This window comes from Coloeus monedula, assembly GCF_965178545.1.
Source record: "Coloeus monedula genome assembly, chromosome: 17".
Classification (NCBI taxonomy): Eukaryota; Metazoa; Chordata; class Aves; order Passeriformes; family Corvidae; genus Coloeus; species Coloeus monedula.
In genome coordinates, this window is record NC_138797.1 from 12,557,795 (window position 1) to 12,580,522 (window position 22,728).

Here is a 22,728-nt window from a genome sequence, read left to right on the forward strand (position 1 = left end):
AGATCTTGCTGCTGGCATTTAGGAACATGTAGCTGCCTGCCACTCAGCCAAATTCTTTTATCACACTTGACTGAAGTTCCCAGCCTTGAATTATTAGTTAATAATATTGGAGCAAAAGCATAATTTATTGTTTAAGTAAACTTTGAAACACAAAAACAGTGGCTTAGCTCCCAGACTTAGTGCTTGCCTTAGGCAAAACATTTTTCTTTCAGCACAGGATTAATAGAGCAGGAGCAAGATTTGTAACTAATTGTAACACTTCCTTGCGTGTATAACTTACCTGATGGCAGAACACAATCTCCTGAGCTGTTCTTCCCTCAAGACCAACAGCCTTCATGCCATAGCTGAGCATAGGTCAATCACACACAGGCAGACACGTCCAAACCTCCAAATGTAAAAGTAACATCCCTGCTTTCCTAATAGGGAAATTTGATACTGTCCCTTCTTTATAATTTCATCTGCTTCATCAACAGTGCTTGAGGGAACCCACGAATTTCCCCCTCAGAGGCACTTGTGGCTAATTTAGAGCAGGCAGTTACTTCACTGAAAGGAATAACCTTATCTGACAACAATTTCTCAGCATTTAGGGTATTTACAGCAGTGCTGTGATACCAACAGCCAGCAGATGCCAGCACACAAGCACCAAAAGTGCCTCTTTCATGCTTAAAGGAAGGATGGTGCATGCCTGTCCCAAGTGTGTGGACCCAGAGAAGTGAACTTTCTCTTCGATGTTTCAGTGTTATATATAAAGGATATAAAATATGGCACTGTACTAAAGTTAATGTTGGATTTAAAGAGACCACTTACTGGAGAAAGCACCATACACTGGTCTAGCAGGTAACTGCATTGTCTCTTCAAAGCTGACTTATTTCCATATGGAACTCTGCCTGGAATTTCAGGCCTAGTAGATCTGGGTTTTTTTTCCTTTGCATACTGAATTGAGGATTCTTAATATCAGATCTTTTATTTGTGTCAGTGTGCACAAATATGCCACAATCCCTCCATCACCTCTGCACAGTAGAGTGGACCTTCCAGACATGCCAGGTCCTTGGCTGCCCACATGCAAACAGGTCAGGCAGGAAGAATGAAAGGCCAGGTACTCATGGTGCAAACACTGCAATGCTTCCAAGTACAGATAGTCCTTTTTTTCTGAAACTGTCACTGCTCCTGCCAGAAGCCTTTGCAACACCACAGTCACAGCCTTCTGACATTATTGAATGATGGAGATCACTTCTGACAGATTTCTTCCAGAGCAGAAAACATTGGTCCCAGAGTGTTCAAAAAATCAGCAGGCAAGTCCTCACTGCCAGTGGAGATGGAGCAGGGGGAGTTATTGGGTTCTAGTTCCCCTTCCTCAGTGAATCTGCAAGGTTCACAGAGGTCCCCATAATCTTCCAGCGTGCTTTGGTAATACACTTTCTAGAGAAGGCAAGAAACAAGGCAAGTCAGCACAAAAGCTCCTTCTGCCCTTTTAAAAAATTAAAGGAAATTTTGGCATGCAAATTAGGCAGGAATTTACAGGGAAGGATATGAGTCTTTGTCTGACAAGGAAAAGTTCTACAGAAACTTCCAGCTGCACAAGCTCCAGAGCCTGAACTTTCCCCAGGGTACAAATGAGGCACAAAAGGGAGTTTGTTCTCTCCTGGACCAGAGTTGGCAAGTGACCCTGGCTGGTAGGGCCTGCAGTCTGGCCAAGGAGGCCAAAGGACAGGACTGTAAACATGCAGAGATCAGATAGGGCATGGCCAGAGGAATTAGAATTTCCCTGACAGCACAGAAGTGTAAGAGCAGGTGACAAGACTTTAACCCTGCTTAGGCACAGAAAGCATTTTAGCCCCACTTCTCTCACCTGAAGGGCAATTCAGGCTAGGAAAAAAGGTATTTTCAACAAAGTCTTGAATGTTTTCCCATAAAATATATCCCTTGCTTTCAATTGCAGTGCTTCTGAGATGAGGAGTTGCACTCATTTCTTACCTGAGTCAGTGTTTTGTCCACTATCTCTATGAAGCAATCCAGGTGTCTTGCTTGGGATGACCCATAACCAGTGAAACGGCCATTCTGGAAGACAAGCACAGCATCTCAGGTTTGACCAGCATAAAGTCACCTTCTGACATTTCTTTCACTCACAAATAGCTCCAACTATCTATCTTTCTCTCTGATACATCCATTTCTTTTGTTCTGCCTTCTCCAGTTACTCCAACAAGTGATAGTTATTTTCTAATTGAATGATATCGCATTATTCTTCCCACTGCTACTAATACCAGATCTAATTCTTGGGCTACCACTTCCCTTGGTATAGAAAAGTACATTTTCATCAAGAACCAGGCAGTTACCTTGGCAATCACTTCTTTTCCAGCTTCCACAGACACAGGTGGTAGAGTAGCACCATGTGTAATATCCAGCCCAGCCTGCACACAGGGAGAGGGATGGTGTTAATAAGGAACTGAACCAAGTGTGAAGGATCACACCTGTGCAGACTATTCCATTTTCCACTTTCATTTGCTTCCTTGTTGCACACACCAGGATGTGTGTGTAGTAGAGTGACAAGAGGTGCTATGCTTCCTCACCTGTTGGATTCACCAGCAGGATGAGGCACCTGGGAAGGTCCTGCTGATGCTGAAGAAGGGTAGGAGTGGTAACAGTCTGTCACCAGAGTGGCATTATCCAGCCCATGCAGAGCACAGCTCCCCAGACAGGCTTAGTGCCAAAAAAAGCTTTATTTTGCTCAATACCAAAATCAGAGGAAACATAACTAAAGAGATGATTAGTAGCACATTCAGCTACACAACACTGGTGGGGTAGTGTCGATATATTCTGTTACACTCACCTCAGAAAAAGAGCTTCTGCTCTCTTCATTGTAGTTGATTAAAGTCTGTTCACCTTCCTGAGGTGGAGCAATGGCTTTGCTTTTAGTCCCTGACCTGTAACACTGGCAAAGCACAATGCTGGAGACTGTAGAGGAGAAAGGGAAAGGAGAAATTGGCACTGGGAATAGATGTGTTTGGCTCAACACAGTGGTGGGAGAGGTTCCCAGCCCAATTCCAAAGGAGCTCTCTTGGGAAACCTCAGCAGTGCAGCTGTACAGATGGAATTCTTGGTTGGAGTGGTGAGACTGAGCAGGCAGACAGAATAGATCATGCACAGGTAACCAGAGAAACAGTGCTCAGATAATGTATTGATTTTTCTTCAGATAAGGAATCAGCAGTTCTTCTCTCCAACATTAACCAACACAAGCTGGTACAGAGGAACCAGCTCCAGAACGAGGGTAACCCTATGGGAGAATTTCATTACTTTCAGATTGCCAGGACACGGTAAATGTCAAAAAAAGTCAAGTATTTGGTTGTATTCAATGCAAATAAAAATATTTGCTATGTTCTACTAGAGTTTAGCTTAATGACAATTTACATTTGCCCGTCATCATCTAGATGGAAAACAATCATGATTTTAATAGATTTGAGCTCATCAGCTGCAATTGCAGTGAGACCCAGTGGGCAGATGCTAGAGAACCTCCATGTCCAACTTAGGAGTTTGCTTACCCAGTAGTAATAACAAAGCCATCAGTATTATCGCAATGGCACCGCTTCCAAGTCCCACTGCTGCTTGTAGAACTGGTGAATGTTTACATGTGTGTCCATCTGGGCAAAAGCAGAGCTTGATGTTTTGGTTCTGCCTTGTCGAAAATCCTTGCCTGTCCCGAATAATGATGGGCACCAAGTAGCTGCCTTGTGGGAGGCTTCTTAACATCAGAAGTTCAACTGACTGCCCTAAAAACACAAGTGAATCATTTCAAGACTCACAGAAAGATGTCTAATATTCTACAGTCCCTTGTGTTGATAAAGGAAGCTCATTTGCACCCCAGTTTCAAATACTTTTTCCAGCCTTAATGCACCATAGCAAATAGGATTAAATTACATCCCACTTCATCACCTCTCTGAGCCTTCTGGACAGAGATCTGTCCCAGCCTGGCTGCACACTGGCACAGCTCCCTGATAACCTCTGGAATTCCTTAGGCACTTAATCGAATGAAGAAGTGGTTCCTCAGCTGCATTATCCCCCTTTCTGCAGCCTGAGCACGTTGCTGCTGGTCCTGCCCCCCACAGAGATGACGAGCAATGTCACTTTTTACAAACTGCCATAACTTCATATTTTGAAGGCTGTTCTTTCCCATCATTTCAGTCTCACTGAGACTCATCAGTAACAAACCATAAATGTAAGAGACAGTGAAATAACCAGAGGGCCCACAACTGACAATAAACTCAGGAAGAACACAAAAGGAAGAACTCACCAAAGTTCCTTCCTAATGTCCAGTTACGCTTCACATCTTCAGAGTCCTCAGCCAGCTCAAATGTAAATGGCCCCGAACGTGAATGGGCCAGAGCAGGCTTGGCTTCTATAACGAGAGGTGTCCCTTCTTGTTTGTCACACATGTCTAAAGAAGGAGCCACCAATGATGGCATATGATCATTAATGTCAGACAAGTAAAGCAGGATGGTTCCAGTGCCAGTCTGTGGTGGAATGCCTGGGTAGGAGCAGAAGAAACAGAAAAACACAACAGGGTATTGGCAAGTGCCAGTCCATTGGCAGGATCTGCCTGGTTTATCCTACCGGTCACACATAGCACAAGGTATGAACATTGGGGTGTTTTATCATCCATTAACCACTTAGATCCTTAGTCTTGCTATCTTTTTATGTTCAACATGCACCTCATCTCACAGTCCAAACACTGCTTGAATATTCTCTGACTGGCTGCTTACCACGATCAGTAGCATGAACAATAATGGTGTACAGGCTGTTGTTCAAAAAAGGGGATTCTTGATCAAATTCTTTTGCCACAGTAAGAACACCAGAGTTCTCATCCACACTCAGCCAACCATCTGGGTCATGGGCTAGTTCATATCTGAAAAAGAAAGGGAAAAATTACAAATTATTATTTTAAATGGATTTTGGGTACCAAACTACACTTGAAAACCTCTTTACATTCCTAAGCTATTATATAATAAGCTATATAATATATAAATATATATTCCTATTCTTACTCTGAGAGTTGGAACATCTCCACTTACTTTATCTTATTTGGCACATCATCTGGATATGTGGCAGGGTACTTTCTAAATACCCTCCCAGGCTTCATTGAATCTTCCTTTTGTACAATAAGGATAGGAGGATGAAACCTTGGAGCATGTTGTGACTTTAAGACCTTGATGTTCACAGCTGTATTTGTGGTTTCCAGATTAGAGATCATCACAATGCCGTTTTTACACCAGAAGAAAGGTTCTTCATTTGCTACAGAAATGACAAGTCTCATCTCAGAGTCACCTTCATAGCTGAGAGGCTGAAAACCCAAGACAAAACCAGTTAAATTAGCAGTTATGACCTTTGTTTTAGCAGTCACCTCTGTTACCTGGAGCACAGGTGAGATGAGTTTACTGAACTCAGCTGACTCTGATTTTCACAATAAGACAGGCCACGTGACACATTGTCATGCCCAGCTTACCTATTCCTGTTATCTCCTCACCTTGATAACACTCACCCAAGTCAGCTGACTCTGATTTTCACAATAAGACAGGCCACGTGACACATTGTCATGCCCAGCTTATCTATTGCTGTTATCTCCTCACCTTGATAACACTCAGAATGCCTTCATTTGTGGCTGGATCTGTCTCAATGGTGAACTGCTCCATCTCATTGCCCTTTACTATCCTGTATTTTGCTCTCCATGCTGGAGTGTTGGGAGAATCTTTATCTTCCACTTGGAGCCGTAACACAGCCAGATGTTCTTCTCCTGCTGAAATCTGCAACTGGTACTGGGAAGTAAAAGGAAGGAAATAAGGATAATATCTATCTATCTTATGTAATTTCATCAAAATGGCTTAAGTTTTTGATGGTGCAACGTAGCCACCAGATTGCCTAACTAGCATTCCATAGGCAGACTGAGAAATGGCAATTAAATCACCTAAGGAGTGATGAGATAGCAATAATATGTAATTTGTTTGCCTTTCTTTCTTAAAGTTAATTGGTCACTGGTTGAGAGCTGAAAATTCAGGCTCTTGCCTTCTAATATACAAACAGCATTGTCCTTGCATCACAACTTTTAAAAATGCAATAAAAGGTGATATTCAGAGAGAGGGAACAAATCACAGCTGCGAGAAGGGTCAGAATTTCACTAGATAGGAGCTAATGACAAAGCACAGGCTTCTTGTGTAAACCTCTTTTTGCAGGTGATCTAACATTATTCCCTCAGGTCTTCCAAACACCAGGTGGGAGACACTGGTGAAGGTGTTGGCTTTTGTAGGTGACCTTGTACACACTGTTGTAACCCTACTGTATCTCTTCCTGTCCTTCACAACCTCAAATATTTACACAGACCAGTACCTGGCATGACTCGGCACTCTGGATACATGTGCTGGGTTTGGCTGGGATAGTTTATTTAGGATTTTAAAATAGAGAGCAGATTGTAATCATAGAATGGTTTGGGTTGGAGGAGACCCTAAAGGCCACCTAGTTCCAACCCCTGCTGTGGGCAGGGACACCTCTCAGGAGACCAGGTGGTTTAAAGCCCTGCCCAACCTGGTCTTGAACACTTCCAGGGGTGGAGCAGCCACCACTGCTCTGGGCAGTCAGCACCTCAGCTTTCCAGATGTCAGAATAAGCTGATCTGTCAACTTCCTTATGTTTCCAGTGAGGCAAAAGCCTTCTCGTGCCATACAGAGAAAATTAACAACATTTAGCACTTTAAGAGATTTTCATCTGACAGATAAATCTCATTTGCACATGTTTTGTCCTGGTTCTGCAGTTCTGGGAGTTTCTATTTCCACTGCTGAGTGCATTTAGCAGTTGGAAGGACTGAGCTGTATTTAGAAAGTCTCAGTGAAGTAATAATGTTTTCCCTTACATTATCGCTAGTAAATACAGGGAGGTGGTTGTTTGCATCTTCAACAGCAATAGTCACTGTTGCAGTAGATGACAGCTGGGGACTTCCATGGTCACTGGCTTTAATCAGAAGCTTGAAAGAGTTGGCAGTCTGAAAAGCAGAAACAAGGAAGTTCCTGAAACTTAGTTCAGAAGCAGTTCCCACATTTTGCCAGCCACAGCTGGATGTGAGACTGTCCTTCCCCTTGTAGCTGGTAACGGTGCAGTGAACATGTACCATATATTAAATGATGAGAAGATGCTAAACATACATCACCTTATAATCCAGGCAGCCTGACAGAAATATTGATCCTGTGGTAGGATCAATGTTAAATGTGAGCCCATCTGGAGAGGGCATTTGCATTCTTATAGAATAGGACACCTGTGAGTTCGCAGTGCCGGCTTCGTCTTTGTCCAAGGCTGTGACTTGGATAACTGGCTCATCTAGGATGAAGAATTGAGATATTAATGGGAGTGTTTAGTCTCAGTGTGGAGTTTCTCAGGCCTGTCTGCAGGCTCTTAAACACACAACTCCTAAGAAAACCTGCAGCTTTTCCTATGGTCATGGTTATCCCTGTACAGACTCTGGTCACTACTTCATTTGGGTGGCAAATGTTCCTGAAGAGCTGTTAGAGAACAAAATTACTGTGCTTCTGAATTTACTTCATCAAAAACACTTACTATTTTTTCACGTCAGCTCCTGAGGAGTTGACACCACATGAGTACGCACCCAGACTAAGTCTTTGTATTTCCGAGCAGTGTCTGACCACCTCCTGTGATGCTGGGTGCTTGTGTAGCTTCCAAATCCACAGCTGAGATCAGCCTGCTACAGTCGTGGCTTGCAGTTAAGACAAGGTATCTTGGAATTTTTTCCAGAATGTCTCCAATGATATTCTAGTGTAAATCGAGGTTAATCGGGAAAGGGGTTGAAAGGTAGGAAACAGGAAATTGTCCCTAAACTCATGAGTGTTTAACTAAAAAGTAGAGAGAGGAATAGATTTAGTAGGAAAGGGATAATAACTATGAAGGAATTAGGATAAGAACTGTCAGTAATAATTGTTGTTGGGGTGGCACTTACCTTCACTGTGGTTCTCTCTTATTGTAGTGCCATATTCTTCCTTGGAAAACTCTGGTGCATTGTCATTAACATCTTTGACCTTTATCTTGAAAAATATAGGGCGGTCCAACAACTCACCAGATTTTCTGCTCTCAATATCAAAACGAATCTAAATGAGTAGCAACACAGACATCAGAATGAACTGAATAGCACAATTTAGATATCAGAATAGAACAGAAAACCTTCAGTTTTGAAGCTGCTTCCATCAAATTTGCTTAGCATTGGCTTTCAATCACATGGTTAAATCATTATTTCACCTTTCAAAGGTAGTAGATTCATAATGGTCATCCTGGGCCTCAAACAACATTTTTAAAAGTAAAACAATATTTTTACTGGAGCTGGATTATTTTAAATGGCTGCCTAAAAGGCAAGATGTTGTACAGAATACCACATGAAGAGCTATAATTTGGGTACAGTTAATCCACAGAGACACAAATAGACATCATTACAGAATAAACATAAGGAGACCACGACTGAATTTTTTTTTTTTCAGGATGAAAACAAGCCCACACTCCCATATTTCATTCATAAACTTGTTATCACGTTTCTTTCATTGCACTTCCTTCTTGTGAACACTTATCTGCTTTTTAAGGAGAAACATATGCTTCCTCTTATGTAAAGTTCCAGTAATAGAGCTTTGCAGCTCCTCCAGGAACACCCCCTTTTTTGTGACACATGACTATCTGCTTGCATTCTCCTGATTGGGAGGTTGTGTTTACAACTCAGTGTTCTGGCCACCAGAGCTGTAACACATTTTGAACTTCAGGACAGCTTTTTAAGTTTTCAGGTTATGATCAGGGGTCATACCAGAAAGGTCAAAAAGGAGTATGTAGATATTTGTGGAAGTTCAAAGAAGCCACAGAGATTTGTAATGAATAGTGATGTGGAATTTAATTGGTCTCTGCTGAGCCAATTGATTTAGCATTTATTTGTGTGTGCAAGGTAAGAAAAGCAGGTCACAAAAATACACATTTAACATTATTACAGGTGTGTCTCATTCCTGTGAAGCATTTAGCCATGAGAGAACAATTAACCTTTGCAGACAGTTGGAAGTGTCCTGTGCAAGTGTGTTACCTGAAAAACTGGGGTCCTCTCCCTGTCGATGGTGCGATGGACGTACACGTGTCCATTGGCATCATCTTCTATGGAAAACAATCCGACCTCTGGAGGCTCATCTACCCCAGGGCCACTGATTAAATACTTCAGTGATGTATTATATGATCTGTTATTGAACAGCTTTTGAAGAGAGAAGTAGGACAGTGCAACGTAAGCAGGGAAGATGGAAGACAAATAAAAATAATTTAGATCAATTCTCTTTCTGTCCCCCCTTCCCTTTGCAGATGGGGCCTTTCCTGATCTCAGCCAACCCCACAGCTCCCTGTCTGCAGCACCACTGCACAGTGTGCAGGGGGAGCCTCTTACCACTCCCTCTCCATAATCTTCTTTCCCCTGAGTGTCCTTGAAACTTCCCACGGGGAGGACCGGTAAATCCCTCCCACCTCACAGTTCTCCCTATCTCCATGGAAATTAGACAAGTTTGGACAAGTAAGTTTTATAAAGTTGCTGTTTAATGCACACTTCTTGCCCTCTGCTCCCTGAGGTATTTTATTGTACAATTTGAGGTGATGAATGCCTCACTGAGCTTCAAGCAGAACTTTTCCTACAAGGTGGCTTGTACCTGTCCAGCATATTTGGGGAATGGTCCTTTGTCCTCCTCTTGAATATCAATGGTAGTGATAATCCAGGCCCTTTTTGTTCGCTTCAGAGGTTGCAGACAGTCTGACTGATAAGAATCCATCCCCTGTTGGATAAAGTGGGTTTAGTGTCACAGTTTGCACACTAGCTGTTGTTATCTGTTATTACATAATATTGACTACAAACCTGAATACTCTTTGTTCTGATGGCTTGTCTTAAACTGGAATCTTCAATTTCAGGAGAAAAACTGTCAGCAGCAGGAACCTTGTGAAAAAAAGGAAAGTGATTGTGACAAGTGTGGGTCACTAGAAAACCTTGATGTCTTGTCTGTGAGGAATTTGCTTTCACAGAAACATATTGATCCAGTTTTGACAGTATTGTATTGAATTGTATCTAACTCTTAACTCCACAAATATTATCATAAATATCATCTATCTCATTCCGAATGAATGCCATGACAGTTTAAGGGCAATTCCTATGGTCAGACGATGCCAGTCCCCATAAAAATGCTGTGTCCAAACAGATACCAGTCCATGGTATCATCTCTGTGGCTTTTCCCAAATCAAGTATCTCCAGGTTTTTTAAATATTCACTCCTGTCTCTCTGTGTCCAGTGCTCCTTTAGAAATTGTCTGGTATTGACAGGACATAAACTGACTTTTGCAAAAAAGAGTTAAGTCTGGGAGGTATTTCAGAGTCTCAGGGGCTCTGTGGTGTGACTTGAAGTGTTCCAAGCACAGCTGATTTACCAGAAGTAAATCTCTAACTCAGATGAGTAAAGTGAATCACTGAGAATGGTGGCTACACCCAAATTGGCACATTTTGCCTTTTTATGAATGGAAGCTTCCTTCCCTGCCTCAAACACTGCTTTTTACTGGAAATCTTTCACCTCCAAGGACTATGACAGTGCTCAAATTAAATCATTGCCATTAGCTCACAGGTCACTTGGACACCTTTCTTCTCCTTCCCAACATTGTCCTTGAAAATCTTGGGGTTTCTTACTAGTCCTATGAAATGTTTGCAAAAGTGGAACAGATCTCTGCCTGCCCAGACTCAGGCAAAGGCCTTTACCCCGTGACTTTATTCTGAAGAAAGAAAACACTTGTAAAACTGTCATTTTATAAACCTGCTGAGCAATTAATTGGGTTCACCAGTAACGCCTTGGAGCTGTAAAGCTGTTTATACCCAGGAAAAAGCTCTGTGATGTATAAACAGCAAACAAGGCTTCAACTCCGCACTTGCAAGTTGTCTTTGTTGGATTTTCTCCAGGTTCAGCCTTGCTGGACCCCCTGAACAGGCTGTTTTCCCCTTTTCTATGTGCAGTCATTTTTAATGATTTTAGAAGCTTTAATGGGTATTTTCTGGCTTCCCCACCCCTCGTGTGTACCAGCACTGCCACGGCTCGGGGTAGAGCTGTCTCCATTCCAGCCATGGGCACTGCTAGAAAGGAACAACCCGGTACAGGACCATGAATCCCACAGAAACTCTCATGGAAATGCCACTGAATTCCTGGGGGGATGATGATTCACATGGCAGGGTCACCACCAGGCACCAGCATGCTCAGCCAGGTGTGAACACTCTGGTACCCCCAGCAGAATGAGCAGAGGGTCCCCATCCCTAGAAAGCCCTTCCCAGAGACCTGAGCCCAGGAGCTGGAACAGAGGAACCGCCTGTTTCGGAGGCACTGTGTGGGGACAAACAGACTCACAGAGGGCTTAAGGTGGAGGGGAGCACTGGAGATCACCTGGTCCAGCCTCCCTACTGCAGCAGGTTCCCTCAAGAACACTACTCAGGATTGTGTCCACATGGATTCCGAGTGTTTCCAGGGAAGGAGACTGCACCACCTCTCCATTCAGCCTGTTCCAGGGCCCAGCCACCCGCACAGTGAAGTTTTCCTCATGTTCAGGTGGAAGGTTCTGTTGCCATCTCCTGCCCATTGCCTCTCATCCTATTGCTCAGCACCCCAAGGAGATCCTGGCTCCGTCTTCCTGCCATGCCTCCTGTGCAGCCAGACCCCCTGCCCACATCCCAGCCCACACCCACCTGCAGGAGCAGCAGGATGATGAGCAGCTCCAAGGGGCGCAGCAGGACCATGGGGGATCTGGGAAGACCCTGCCATGGGAGGTGAGAGCATCCAGGTGTAGCAGACGTGGGTCTGTGGAACATTGTGTGATGGCTCCCTGCAGCCCAGGGCTTTTCCACCAGCATTTCCACCTGCGTCCAGCCCCGTGAGCAGCCCCAGAGGAGTGCAGGTATTTCCACCCCGTCAGACAAAGTGAAAAAACTGAACTGTTGTTTCTGTCAAACTGAACTGACTCCAAGCAAAGCTCAGTCCTCCCGTGGTGTTGGGTTGCTTCAGTCAGTCTGCACCTGCCACCTCCACACACAATAAATGGGCTATGGCTGCAATTTTATTGCCATTTTACAACTAACAGTAAACACGTGTCTTGATTCAACAGTTCCTTGGAAATGCCATTCCCTAATAACTTCACTGTTGTTTGCTAATAATAAACACACAACTTTACTTTCAACAGGAGCTGGGTTTATCTGGGTTTATGCCCAGGAGAGCTGCTACTCTATAATTTCAGACTTTGAAACGAGAGCGAGTTCTGCAAAGCTTATTTGAAAGCTGATATAACAACCCCAGAGTGTCCTCTTCCACCCAAAAGCCATCACACAAATGTGCTAGTTTGAAAACAAACCAGTGAGAGATCGCAAGCCAGAATTATAATTTAATAGGAAAATTAAAGTAAATGCAATAGTACAAGAACGCTGACAGAGTCAGGATAAAACCTGACACTCTGTTAGTCAGGGTGGTGGTAGCAGTCCAGAGGAAGTGGTCCCATTGAAGCAGTGATCCTGTAGAAAAGGGTCTGGTCTTCACCTGAAGGTCCGGTGGTATAGCTCTTGTCCTCTAGGAGTCCCACAGATAAGGGCTGCTCATGCAGTTCCAAACCCCAGATTCTATCCCAGTGGGAATGCTTGGCTCCTCCCCCTGGGCGGAGCAGCTCACAATGGAATGATGTCATTCTATGAGTCACATGGTGGGTCCCTGATTGCCCATTGAACAGAGACAGCACCTGGAGGGAGCTTATCAGGGATGAGTCATGCCAGGAGATAGCGATCACTGCCCCACCCAGTTTAACAGCTTGTGAAGATGATAACAGAATACTGCTATTGGTTACATCTTACATTGTAACCTAGGACAGCAAGGATGAACAAAAACATGCTTTACATAAAACTACATAAAGAAGCAGGAAATTAAAAATTAAGAAACAGAGTGGCAGAGAGCAGAGGGAAGGTTCTGGCTTCTTTCAAAACACCTCTTGCAGTATTTTCCATTCTCCTGATTTGCTTTTACTGGGCATAAGGTTTATTCTCTTTTAGAAGTGGAAAAGAATGAATTTTGACTTCTGGAAGTTGTGAAAGGAAGAATTATGGAAGAACTGATCTGTTCAGGGGAGAAGAAAAGCAATAGATCATGTCAAATAGGCCACAATGGTAACTGAGTGTGGGAAGGCAGGCAGGAGGGATCTTCTGAGACTCACAAACAGCAACAGGTTAAATAGCAGTGCAGGGCAGGAAGGCTTGGGCATCAGGAAAACCTCAAATAGCAGAAGGTTCTGATTGTAAAATTCTTTTGTGATACCTCACAGAGGAGCTTTGTAAAGCTTACTATAAAGATTACAGAAATAGCAAACCAAAGGGATTTTTCAGCAACAGAAAATTCTGGGGTTTCCCCTTTCAATCTCCATTTATTTTCCTCTGGATTAGCCTCAGCTGAACACTTGAAAACAAGTTATACCCATTCTGTACTTCGGGAAAAATCCAGTCCGGGTTTTCCCTGAATCCATTCCGTACGCCGGGAAAAAAATCCAGTCCGGGTTTTCCTCTGAATCCATTCCATACGCCAGGAAAACTCCCATCCGGGTTTTTCCCGCAGCCTGCATCCCGGATGGAATTGTCCCGGTTTTTTCATGGCTCCCCGTGTCCGGCAGGAGCCGGGGTGTGCTGAGCTGCACCCTCCACCCCTCACTGCAGCACTGGAACTTTCTCCAAGAAAATTCAGTGGTGCCATCCTGAGAGAAAACACAACCCAGCAACAAACAGAGCAGTATCTCACTTTTAATGTAGCAAATATACGGCACCTTTGAATTACAAGATCACTTTTCCATGGAATTACTAGCAAAAATATCCACAAAAAGTTCAAATAAATAAGAACACATGAATACCAACATCAAGAGCTGGGCTGCAAATCCTCAGTTAATGAAATTCAGTCCTTCCAGCGTGGTCTGTTTATTTTTCAAATGAAAAACCACTAATGCAATGGGAACAACAAAGGCTCAATACCTTTAAAATAAGGCAAAACCCAGTACATTCTAGGCAATTTCATACTGTAGAAATTTAAAGTGTAATATCAGCTCCAAAAAAAGGTAGCACATATTGGCTGAAAAAACTGTCAAAATTCTCTCAGAGTTCTAAGAAGATCCTGTAAATAGCAAATACAAGGTAATAGTTACCTCAAAGAATAATGAATGAAACACAGAAAGGACATGAACAGTGACGGGATTAGGGCAGATTCCAGCAGTCTGGAGCCAAACAGGACAGTTTAGCCCAATGAAATCAGCACAAGCCTCCTCACAGCATTATTCTGCTGTATCCAACTGAAAACACAGTGGGAGACGGTGCAGGGCAGGTAAAACTTTAACTGCCCTCAGTATGAGATGCAAGCAATGGAGAAAAAAGGAACATGTCAAGAGAAAAACAGTATTGCTTTAAATTTCTTCATGTGATGCACTAAAAATACATTAACATTACTAAGGAAAGCAGTTTATACATTTTGGAGTAAAATTCTGTTTCTTCACATCTAACAGGGTCATTTCACTGAAAACAACTGAGTTGTTCAAAGTTTATATGCATGTAACTCAAGTAAAATTTGCCTGTTTATTTAAAATGCAACCTGAGCATATCTGTTCTGCAGGTAATACTGCAGAACACAAAACCTTTACATTCTCTAGCAAAAAAAGTAAGTCACTCTAAATATCTCACAACACAGTAATCTGTTCTTCAAGAAGCATCACCAGTGCTAGGCTCAGATCCACAAGATTGTATTGCTAAACCTTGCAAAAAAAAAGGATAATAACCACACAAACAATGTGCTGTGGACGTATCTTAATTAATTTTAAATTGAGTATATTTGATGCAATAAATTTTCCGTTGTTTAGAAGTGCTTCTAAAGACAATATCCAGCAATAGAAAATGAAAGAAACATAAACCATAGTCCTCTTCACAAAAGGAGCTCTTTCCCTCTGTAGGCCCAGGATATGGTGAAGTTACAATGGATACGTAATAAAACCCAACCCTTGCAGGTCTGCTCAGGCCAAGAGCTGTTTGTTGAGGCAAACACAGAATTTCTGGTTTTGTGTGTGAACAGAGACAAGCATGTCAGAAGTAGCAAATCACTGACAGAAATTAGACTGGTGTGATTATCATGGGAGACAAACTTAATTGGCCAGATCCCACATGGACACGGAGCCCAAAGGTGAACAAGTTTTCAGACTTCTTTAAACCTGCATCACCACTTCCACCTGCTTCACGTTTTAGTCTCCAACAACAGACTGATGTCCATAAGATGACAAACACTACACTAAAACCTTCCTACCTCTGTGACAAAACCTTTTTCCCAGTGCCAATCACCTTTGCTCTGGTCACAGCTGGTTGAAATAGGGTTTATTTATCCTTTAAGAAGTGCTCATGCAAAATGTGCCTGTATCAACATGCCCTCCTTACAAGCCAGGAAAGCTTCAATTTAGATAATTTAGCATCCAGCAATATTCAATGCTACAACAACATGCTGAATTTTTTACTGTATCTAACAGAATTTGGTTTAAAGAACTGCTATTCTATTATTGCCTGGATCCTGCTCACCTCAGGTTTGGTGCTTTTGACAGTGAACTAGAATAGTGCATTAAATGCCTCATTATTGGCAAAGCAGCTCTCCTATTTTTCACTACTGTTCATGTGATTAAGGAAAACTTGACTAAGGCAGGCTTGCAGAATTTGGCCAGCGCTTGAAACACTACCACTGGGTGCTGGAACCTTTCATCTAAAAAAGCAGAAATACATGAGGCTGGACCAAAACAAAAGGGTGAAACAGCAACACTGGGATGTGCTGGTCCTCTGCAGCTGCTGGTGTTCAGTCCCATCCTGAGTGCCACCACACCTCAGACACAGCCAACTTCTCTGGTCTTTGAGCACATAAGATTAAGTTTCACTTGAATTGCATAGAGCTGAATGTACATGCAACTACAATTCATATTAAGTGCAACTTTACAAATACTGATTCTGGAAATGTAATACTGTCTTTTACATTCGTTTCCTTTACCAATTCAAAATTTCACGTTTGGTCTGCAGTAGACTAGGAAAAAAAACCTAAAAATATTTCTTGGACTATTCCTGAGCAACGTTTTTATGTACTGTAAAATACTCTACTTTATTACTACATTTCTTAATATTCTCACTTTTTAAACTACATATAAATCCATGCTTTGAAATTTTACAAAGCTAAAGATCTGGTAGGCACAATGAAAGATAGAAACAGCTAAGCATCTTAAAACCAAGATGAGCTCACCAAGAGAAGTGCAATTTAGCTATATACATAATGTACTCTTCAGTATTTGCTACTTTTTCATTTTTTTATCACAACATGAAGGATCCACTTGCAGAATCTGGTCCATCAGACCTCAGCTCACTTCTCATGAAGATTGTGACTGGTGGTCGAGGAGGAAAATATGCTGACCAGGATTTTAAAATGAAAGTAAAAAACATTCTTTAGAATTTCGTGTTAACAAGATCCTGTCCTCAGCTGCTGTGATTGATTTGAAATCATAACAGATGAGCTGACACTTGAATATTCTCTGAACTGTCCTTTGTATTCTCTTGGATCTCACAGACACGAGAGAAGACAGAAGGCCCAAAGACAGGACCCAATCCTGGTTGTACAATTTCCTTGTGTAGGACATTTCCCCATCTCACCTCCCTAAACATTAAGAAGCCAAGCTAGACTGGACCACAGGATAGATAAGAGTCATCTCAGGTGACTGAAAATACGTATCCTCTGTATCAAAATACATCTTTACTTGAACTTACAACCTTTAAATCCTTCCCCTAAGAGTCTGCCTTTTATGTTTTGAGAGGCTACCACTTCTGCAATTCAGACCATACAGTCTCTGCTAAAAGCCTTAGCTGCATTACTCAAATATATCCATGTGCAGTTTGAAATTTGGTCATTTCCCCTAAATGACAAAAAGCATCAAGGCCTACAAAATGAACTTCCAGGAAAACTGTCTGTAAACACAGTGAAGATTCCAGGGTATAAAAATACACATTCCATTTTCTTAATCTGTCATTATTGAAGCTGTCTGGTCCCTAATACTTTGTCTTAAAAAGAATTCTTTCTGCATTAAAATATTTCAAAACATTATCTCCATTCTTCTTCTTCTTCTTCTCAAAAAAATATCTATTTCATAATAAAAATCCAATTCATCATCTTCTGTGAAGAATTAGAGTTGACTTTGCATAGATAACAGGCTCCATTATTTTATAAAAACAGCTGAGCCATTTCCATCAGAAAACACCACAATCAAACCTGTCTTACAAAAAGCACATGTGGGCAAGGAAAAAGAGCGTGAACCCTATTCCCTCACACACAGCAGGGTAAGCACAAGGAACACCTCAGACTTCAAATGGCACAGACAGGACGTTCTATACTTCTCTAAACTTCACACTGTGCTATTGTTATCTTCGTTGAGCAATTACAAATATTTTTGAGGAGAGACCAATGGAAGACACTTCCCTTCAGGGAAAACATTTCCTGCTGGCTTAAGATCAAATGTATAGAAATGAACAGTGCTGACTCAGAACCACGTGTCAGGAACACATTTTTCTCAGGATCTTCCTATGAAGAAAAAAAAAATTCTTCTGCACTGGCCAGATGCTTTCTAGCAGTCAAGAAGCATCAACATTCACTAATGAGTTTTCCCTCACTGAAATTTGCGTGGCATTTGCTTTGTGCCATTTGCTTTTATTTTCCTGTCCGCTGTTGGTTTTTTAGGAGGAACATAATTGCTGGCATTGCCATTTTTCTTTGGATTTGTACACGTGTATGTTTTTAAGCCTTTGATGGGAGCAGCTGCACCATGGAATGCTGGGGCTTGCTTGGGGGGTCTGATGTTACCAACACTTTGGATTTTAGAGCTGCTCTCAGGGGACTGCAGACTGAGAAGCTGCTGCTTTGCAGCTGGTTTCTTTTTCAGTTCACTCCTTATATCACCAGTTTGCCTCTGAGAAGATGCTGCACATCCCATTCTCTCAGGAAGTTTCAGGTGACCTGGATGGGAACGTACCTGGCGACTCTCCTCAGAGTATGGATCTGCCCTGTGCCCCAAACAGCTCCTGGGCAGCCTGGTAGCACTTTCCTGGGGCATTGCCTGCCTGCTAGGCACAGGGCTGAGCAAGGCTTTGCCTTTTCCAGGGCTCTTGAGGGCACGGGTGGAGCCAGGGGCAGTCTGGGGCCGGGCTTTGGCAGCTTTGCCCTTCTCACTCTGCACCGTCTGCATCTGCAGCCACTCCAGCTGCACCAGGCGCTCGATGTATTTCTCCAGCGATCCCGTGGGCTTGGGGCGGAAATCCGTCTTCCCTTCCACATGGACAAAGATGGCCAGCTGCTTCAGGTCCCACGAGTTGAAAGGGGGTGGGAGGAAGTCGGGGTAGTAATATTCAGATTCTTTAAATCCCATTTCAGGGACGTGTTCCAAACAAACTGGGTCGATTTCTTCAGCTCTGAGGATGAGTTCTGGTGGTGTGCAGGGAGAGGGGGGAATGGGAATCCTTTCTGAGTCAGAGAGGTCACTGGCACTATCATCTTCAGCATCTTCTTTAATAATTTGTACTGATTCAAAATCAAGAAACATTTCACCTACAGATGCTTCTTGCCATTTCGAAGAGCCTGGACTGGCTTCAGCATATTCTCCATGACTCTTTCCCAACTGTTCTTTTTTACTGCAATAAAAATGCTGCATTGGGACATCCTTAGCCCTACAGAAGCTTCCTTGTGTGCTGCCCTTTGTGCCAGGGGGCATCCTGTGCAGGAAGGAATCATTTTGCCTTCCTTCTGGTAGACTCCTCTTTGGTCCTTGTGCACTGTGCAGAGAGGTGCAAACACTTGGGATCCTAAAGGAAAAGGAAGATCATGTCCTGTTAGAATGGTCAGTGCCTTCGAACAGCAGCTTACAAAGGTCTTGCCACCCCTTCAAGGACAGGGATCTACAAGAGGGAAGCTAAAACTGGCACAGAAACCTAGTAATAGGAGAAATTAATAACTGCTGGTAGAGATAACAGTGCCTACTACCGATCTTGGGGTTTTTTTTAGTTCTGATTTTGCCTGAGAACTCACAAAAGCAGGATAGCAAGTTTCCATTTTGATAACTTAGATTTGTTGTTCTCATAAATGCTGAACTTTGGGCCAGTGAAGTCAAATGCAAACCACAGCAGCCACAATTTCATCACAAGCATTTTGTACACCAATTTGAAATGACTACAAATAAAACAGATTATCTTAACATAAAAGTACCTTTTTGAGTGATTATTGCCATCCAGCTGGTTCCTTCCCTTCTTAAAAACACTTGGTTGGTGACCATCTTGAGTGTCATGGGAAATCTGAAGGGTTATGAAAGTTTGTGATGTTAGTGAGAAGCTGCCTTAGAGTAGGTACCCTTTTTATGTTAGAAAAAGGGACTATTTACCTTTTCAATGGCACTTGATACGTTTTTGCCTAATCTTCCAGGAGGAGATTTCGCATAAGAAATTGGTTTATTTAGTCCTTTGGTGCTTGGATGGCTTTTTCCATTACTGTAACCACAAAGGATTAAATAGAATATCAGATATAAATAGCAGCATATATGGGTGTCAGAATGGAAATAGAATAGAAGCTTGGAGTGCAACTGAGTTTAAAAAAGGGTTGATTGCAGTTATTCTTAGACTTAAAGTTCATCAGAACTATGCCATGGCCACTTTTTACTTTTCATAGTACTAAGGCACTGCTGTATTTTTAATATTATTAATGCAAAAGTGACTAATTCTATCAGATGGTATAATAATAGAATGTAGCCCTTATATAGAATCCTCTGTCAGAGGATCCCAAAGTTCCTTTGAAGATAATAAATATTACAGACTAGATATTTAACTACTGATTTCTACAGTACCTGATAGATGCTCCCATTGCAATTTACCAAAATTAATTATAAAGTACAATATGAAGGTCACTGCAAGCCAAATCTTGTTTGTCTTTCTCATTTGCATATTCCCAACAAAATTTAAAGGATTATTCCTTTGAAGAGGAGTGGAAGTGAACAGGGAGCATAAGGTCTATTCTGATATTAATACGAACTATTTCCCAATGAAGGCATAAAAAAATCACTATTTCATGTTATAATGGGGTTGTGAAAATATTATTATGAGAAAAAGCTCATATGCGAGCAGAAGGAATGGCATTACTGATCTGGGCAGCTTAGAACTAAAACATACTTCCATAATTAAACCAGATACATTTCTGCAGAAACACACAGAATAAATAAATAAATCAGCATATTCTCTATGAATAAGAAGAGTGTTTGTTCTACAAACAGGAAGTAATACTGATTTCCAAATGGAAAGCTTTAAAATATCATTTAAGAACAGGAATAATCAAACTGTGCCATCCTGTCTAATCTAGCTTTATGCAGTTCTGTTAATTTGCCAGGCTGTACATCTCGTTCTCAGTTTTTATGTCAGTATAGCCAGATTTTGTTTTTAAAAACACATGATTTCACAATTTCAAGAGCTTATAAAAGAATGAAACTAAGTCCTGTGCCTCCAGCATTGCTGCAGTCACCTCTGTGACCTTGTGACCTGCACGATCATCCAGCACAATCATTTCTGTCCCTGGGATCAGGGGAGAGGATGGCAGTGGGAACAGGACAGCCAGGCACTTATTAACTAAGCCACATTACGTTGACATTTCTGTAACCATAAAAAGAGAAATTAAGTTCCTTACTTTACCATTCCTTTGTGGTTTTCATTGGCGTGGCTGTGGCTTTCCTTCTGCTGTGTCTCCCTGTGCAGTAATAAGGGATATTCCTGAATGCCTGGTCCCATTATTCCTTTTTCCACAGGGTATCTGCACCTTTACTGTTACATAATCTTCAAACGGCTCCAGTCTTTTGGCTTTGCAAGACTCAGTGTATCCAATGCAGACATCCCCACGTCCTGGAGATGCAGCCAACAAACAAAATCCTCCCGATGTGATTCTATTTTTAAAGCGGTAAGATAAACATAATCAGCTACCAAACTGTACTGGAAAACAGTCTCCTCCCCCAGCACTCGCTTAGTGGGAAGCAGCATCGTTCAATTTACTATTCCCAATCTATGGAAATACCTGAGGGTACGGTTGTGCTCCCAGAGCTTCCCGTGCAGTGTCATGTGCTCATCCCCATCCCCATTCCCACTGCTCAGCCTGCGCAGTTCCAAGGGCTGCCTGGATCCGGGCGTCACAGCCCAACGGGGTGGGTGTTCCTGCTCCCAATTTATGGAGAGCAGATGATCAACCCCCTGCGCGCTGTGCGAGCTGAGTTGTCCTTTTTCTGTCAAAAAATGCGCTCTTCCGATATTCTTATAGGCAAATTTGGTATCCAGTACCTTTTTTCTTTTTCCAAAACAAATGTCTCATCAGCTCCTACTAAAAATACCCAGAGCAGCATCCATAGCTTTCTCTTACTTCTCAGGAGCTGCATTCCCGTACCAGGGAACTGCACGGTTCCAGGGGTGCACAATGGTCCGCAAATGTGACAGGTGACAAACAGGTCTCCTGACCCACCTTTACTTCTAATTGCAGTGCTGTTTATGTATTTATAGTCACATTAACGTTCGTAGCTATTTACACTTGATCCCGTCCTATCCCTCAAACGCTTTCCCGCATCCTGCCCCAGCCGCGCTCAGCGGAGCCGGGCCCCGGAGCGCCGCAGTCCGGCACCCGCACGGGGCAGAGCAGCGGCCGCGAGGGGCCAGCGCCGGGCGGGCAGTGCCCGGGATGGTGGCAGGCTGTGTCCTCAGCTATGGCAGGCAGTGCCCGCGGTGGATGGCAGCAGTGCCAGCAGGAGCAGGCTGTGCCCGCAACGATGGCAGCTGTGCCCACAGCGCCCGCCGAGCCGGGCCCGCTCCGCTCCCTCCCGGGAGGCACCGGCGACTCCCGCGGCCACTGTCACCGCGCTCCGCAAGGGCCGCTCCTTCACTCAGTGGCCGCCCCCGCATTCCCCGCCGATCCTCGCCCCCAGTCCGGTACCTGCCTTTCCTCCGCGTCCGTCGCCAGCGGCAGCGGGGGCGGCGGCAGCAGCGCCGCCCGAGCGCAGAGCTTGGGGGCCGGGCCGAGGCGGGGCGGGGGAAGTGGCCCTGCGCCTGCGCCGGGCGTGCGGAGCGGAGCGGCCGCGGTGTCGGCCCGGGGGTCGGGGCTGCCCCCGCGGCCGGCGGGTCGGGCTGCAGCGGGGGCCGTGCCGCCCATGGGTGCTGTGGCGGCCCCGAACGCGGATCCGTCCCCCGCCAGCCGCGACACCGAGCCTGGCGCCGCGGCCGCGCCCGACAGCCCTCGCCCGCCCTCCAGCCTCTGCAGCAGCCCCGGCTCCCTCCCGCCCGACAGCCTCCAGGCCTTCCCCGGCCTCGACTCGCCCAGCATCCAGTGTGACAGCCTCGAGTGTCCCCCCTGCTCGTGCTGCTGCTGCTGCCGCCGGAGCGCAGGCTCGGCCGCAGCCAGCGAGGACAGCCTGCAGGCCCCTCTCGCCCGGGGCTCCGGCACACGGTGCTTCGGTGCGCACGTCGCCTCCAGCGACCTCTCCGACAGCCTGGAGTCCTTCATCCAGCACGACAGCCTCCAGTCGCTCTCCAGCCTGTGTGTGAGCTCCTCCAGTATCAGCGGTGATA

General features: G+C 43.9%; 2 protein-coding genes across 5 annotated transcripts; both read right to left on the bottom strand.

The window, feature by feature from the left end:
• Positions 1-1,227: 1,227 nt before the first annotated feature.
• Positions 1,228-11,814, bottom strand: CDH26 (cadherin 26; the record flags this gene model as incomplete). Its single annotated transcript, XM_082292996.1, has 16 exons — positions 1,228-1,419; positions 1,975-2,058; positions 2,334-2,408; positions 2,828-2,952; positions 3,537-3,764; positions 4,286-4,519; positions 4,755-4,897; positions 5,064-5,332; positions 5,619-5,804; positions 6,893-7,021; positions 7,187-7,353; positions 7,988-8,135; positions 9,101-9,262; positions 9,705-9,827; positions 9,908-9,985; positions 11,764-11,814. 16 exons carry the CDS (start codon positions 11,812-11,814, stop codon positions 1,228-1,230), a joined length of 2,394 nt encoding a protein of 797 aa, XP_082149122.1.
• Positions 11,815-12,559: 745 nt separating this feature from the next.
• On the bottom strand, positions 12,560-22,217 carry FAM217B (family with sequence similarity 217 member B). Of its 4 annotated transcripts, none has more exons than XM_082292687.1 (5): positions 22,097-22,217; positions 20,818-21,065; positions 19,524-19,629; positions 19,352-19,437; positions 12,560-18,951 (listed from the first exon to the last, which is right to left on the bottom strand). In XM_082292687.1, the coding sequence occupies exons 2-5, from the start codon at positions 20,835-20,837 to the stop codon at positions 17,763-17,765; spliced, it is 1,401 nt and encodes a 466-aa protein (XP_082148813.1). In that variant the 5' UTR covers positions 20,838-21,065; positions 22,097-22,217; the 3' UTR covers positions 12,560-17,762. The 4 variants fall into 4 exon arrangements, with proteins under 4 accessions (XP_082148813.1, XP_082148810.1, XP_082148812.1 ...); XM_082292684.1 differs by having other exon boundaries at positions 20,813-21,065; XM_082292686.1 differs by having other exon boundaries at positions 20,813-21,024; positions 22,097-22,149.
• Positions 22,218-22,728: the final 511 nt, after the last annotated feature.

Coding starts and splice junctions, on each gene's coding strand:
- FAM217B (XM_082292684.1), bottom strand. CDS start 20,913: ATGGGACCAGGCATTCAGGAATATCCCTTATTACTGCACAGGGAGACA. Junction 19,630..20,812: donor AACCACAAAGGAATGGTAAA/GTAAGGAACTTA, acceptor TTGTGGTTACAG/TAATGGAAAAAGCCATCCAA. Junction 18,952..19,351: donor GGCAATAATCACTCAAAAAG/GTACTTTTATGT, acceptor CTTTTCCTTTAG/GATCCCAAGTGTTTGCACCT.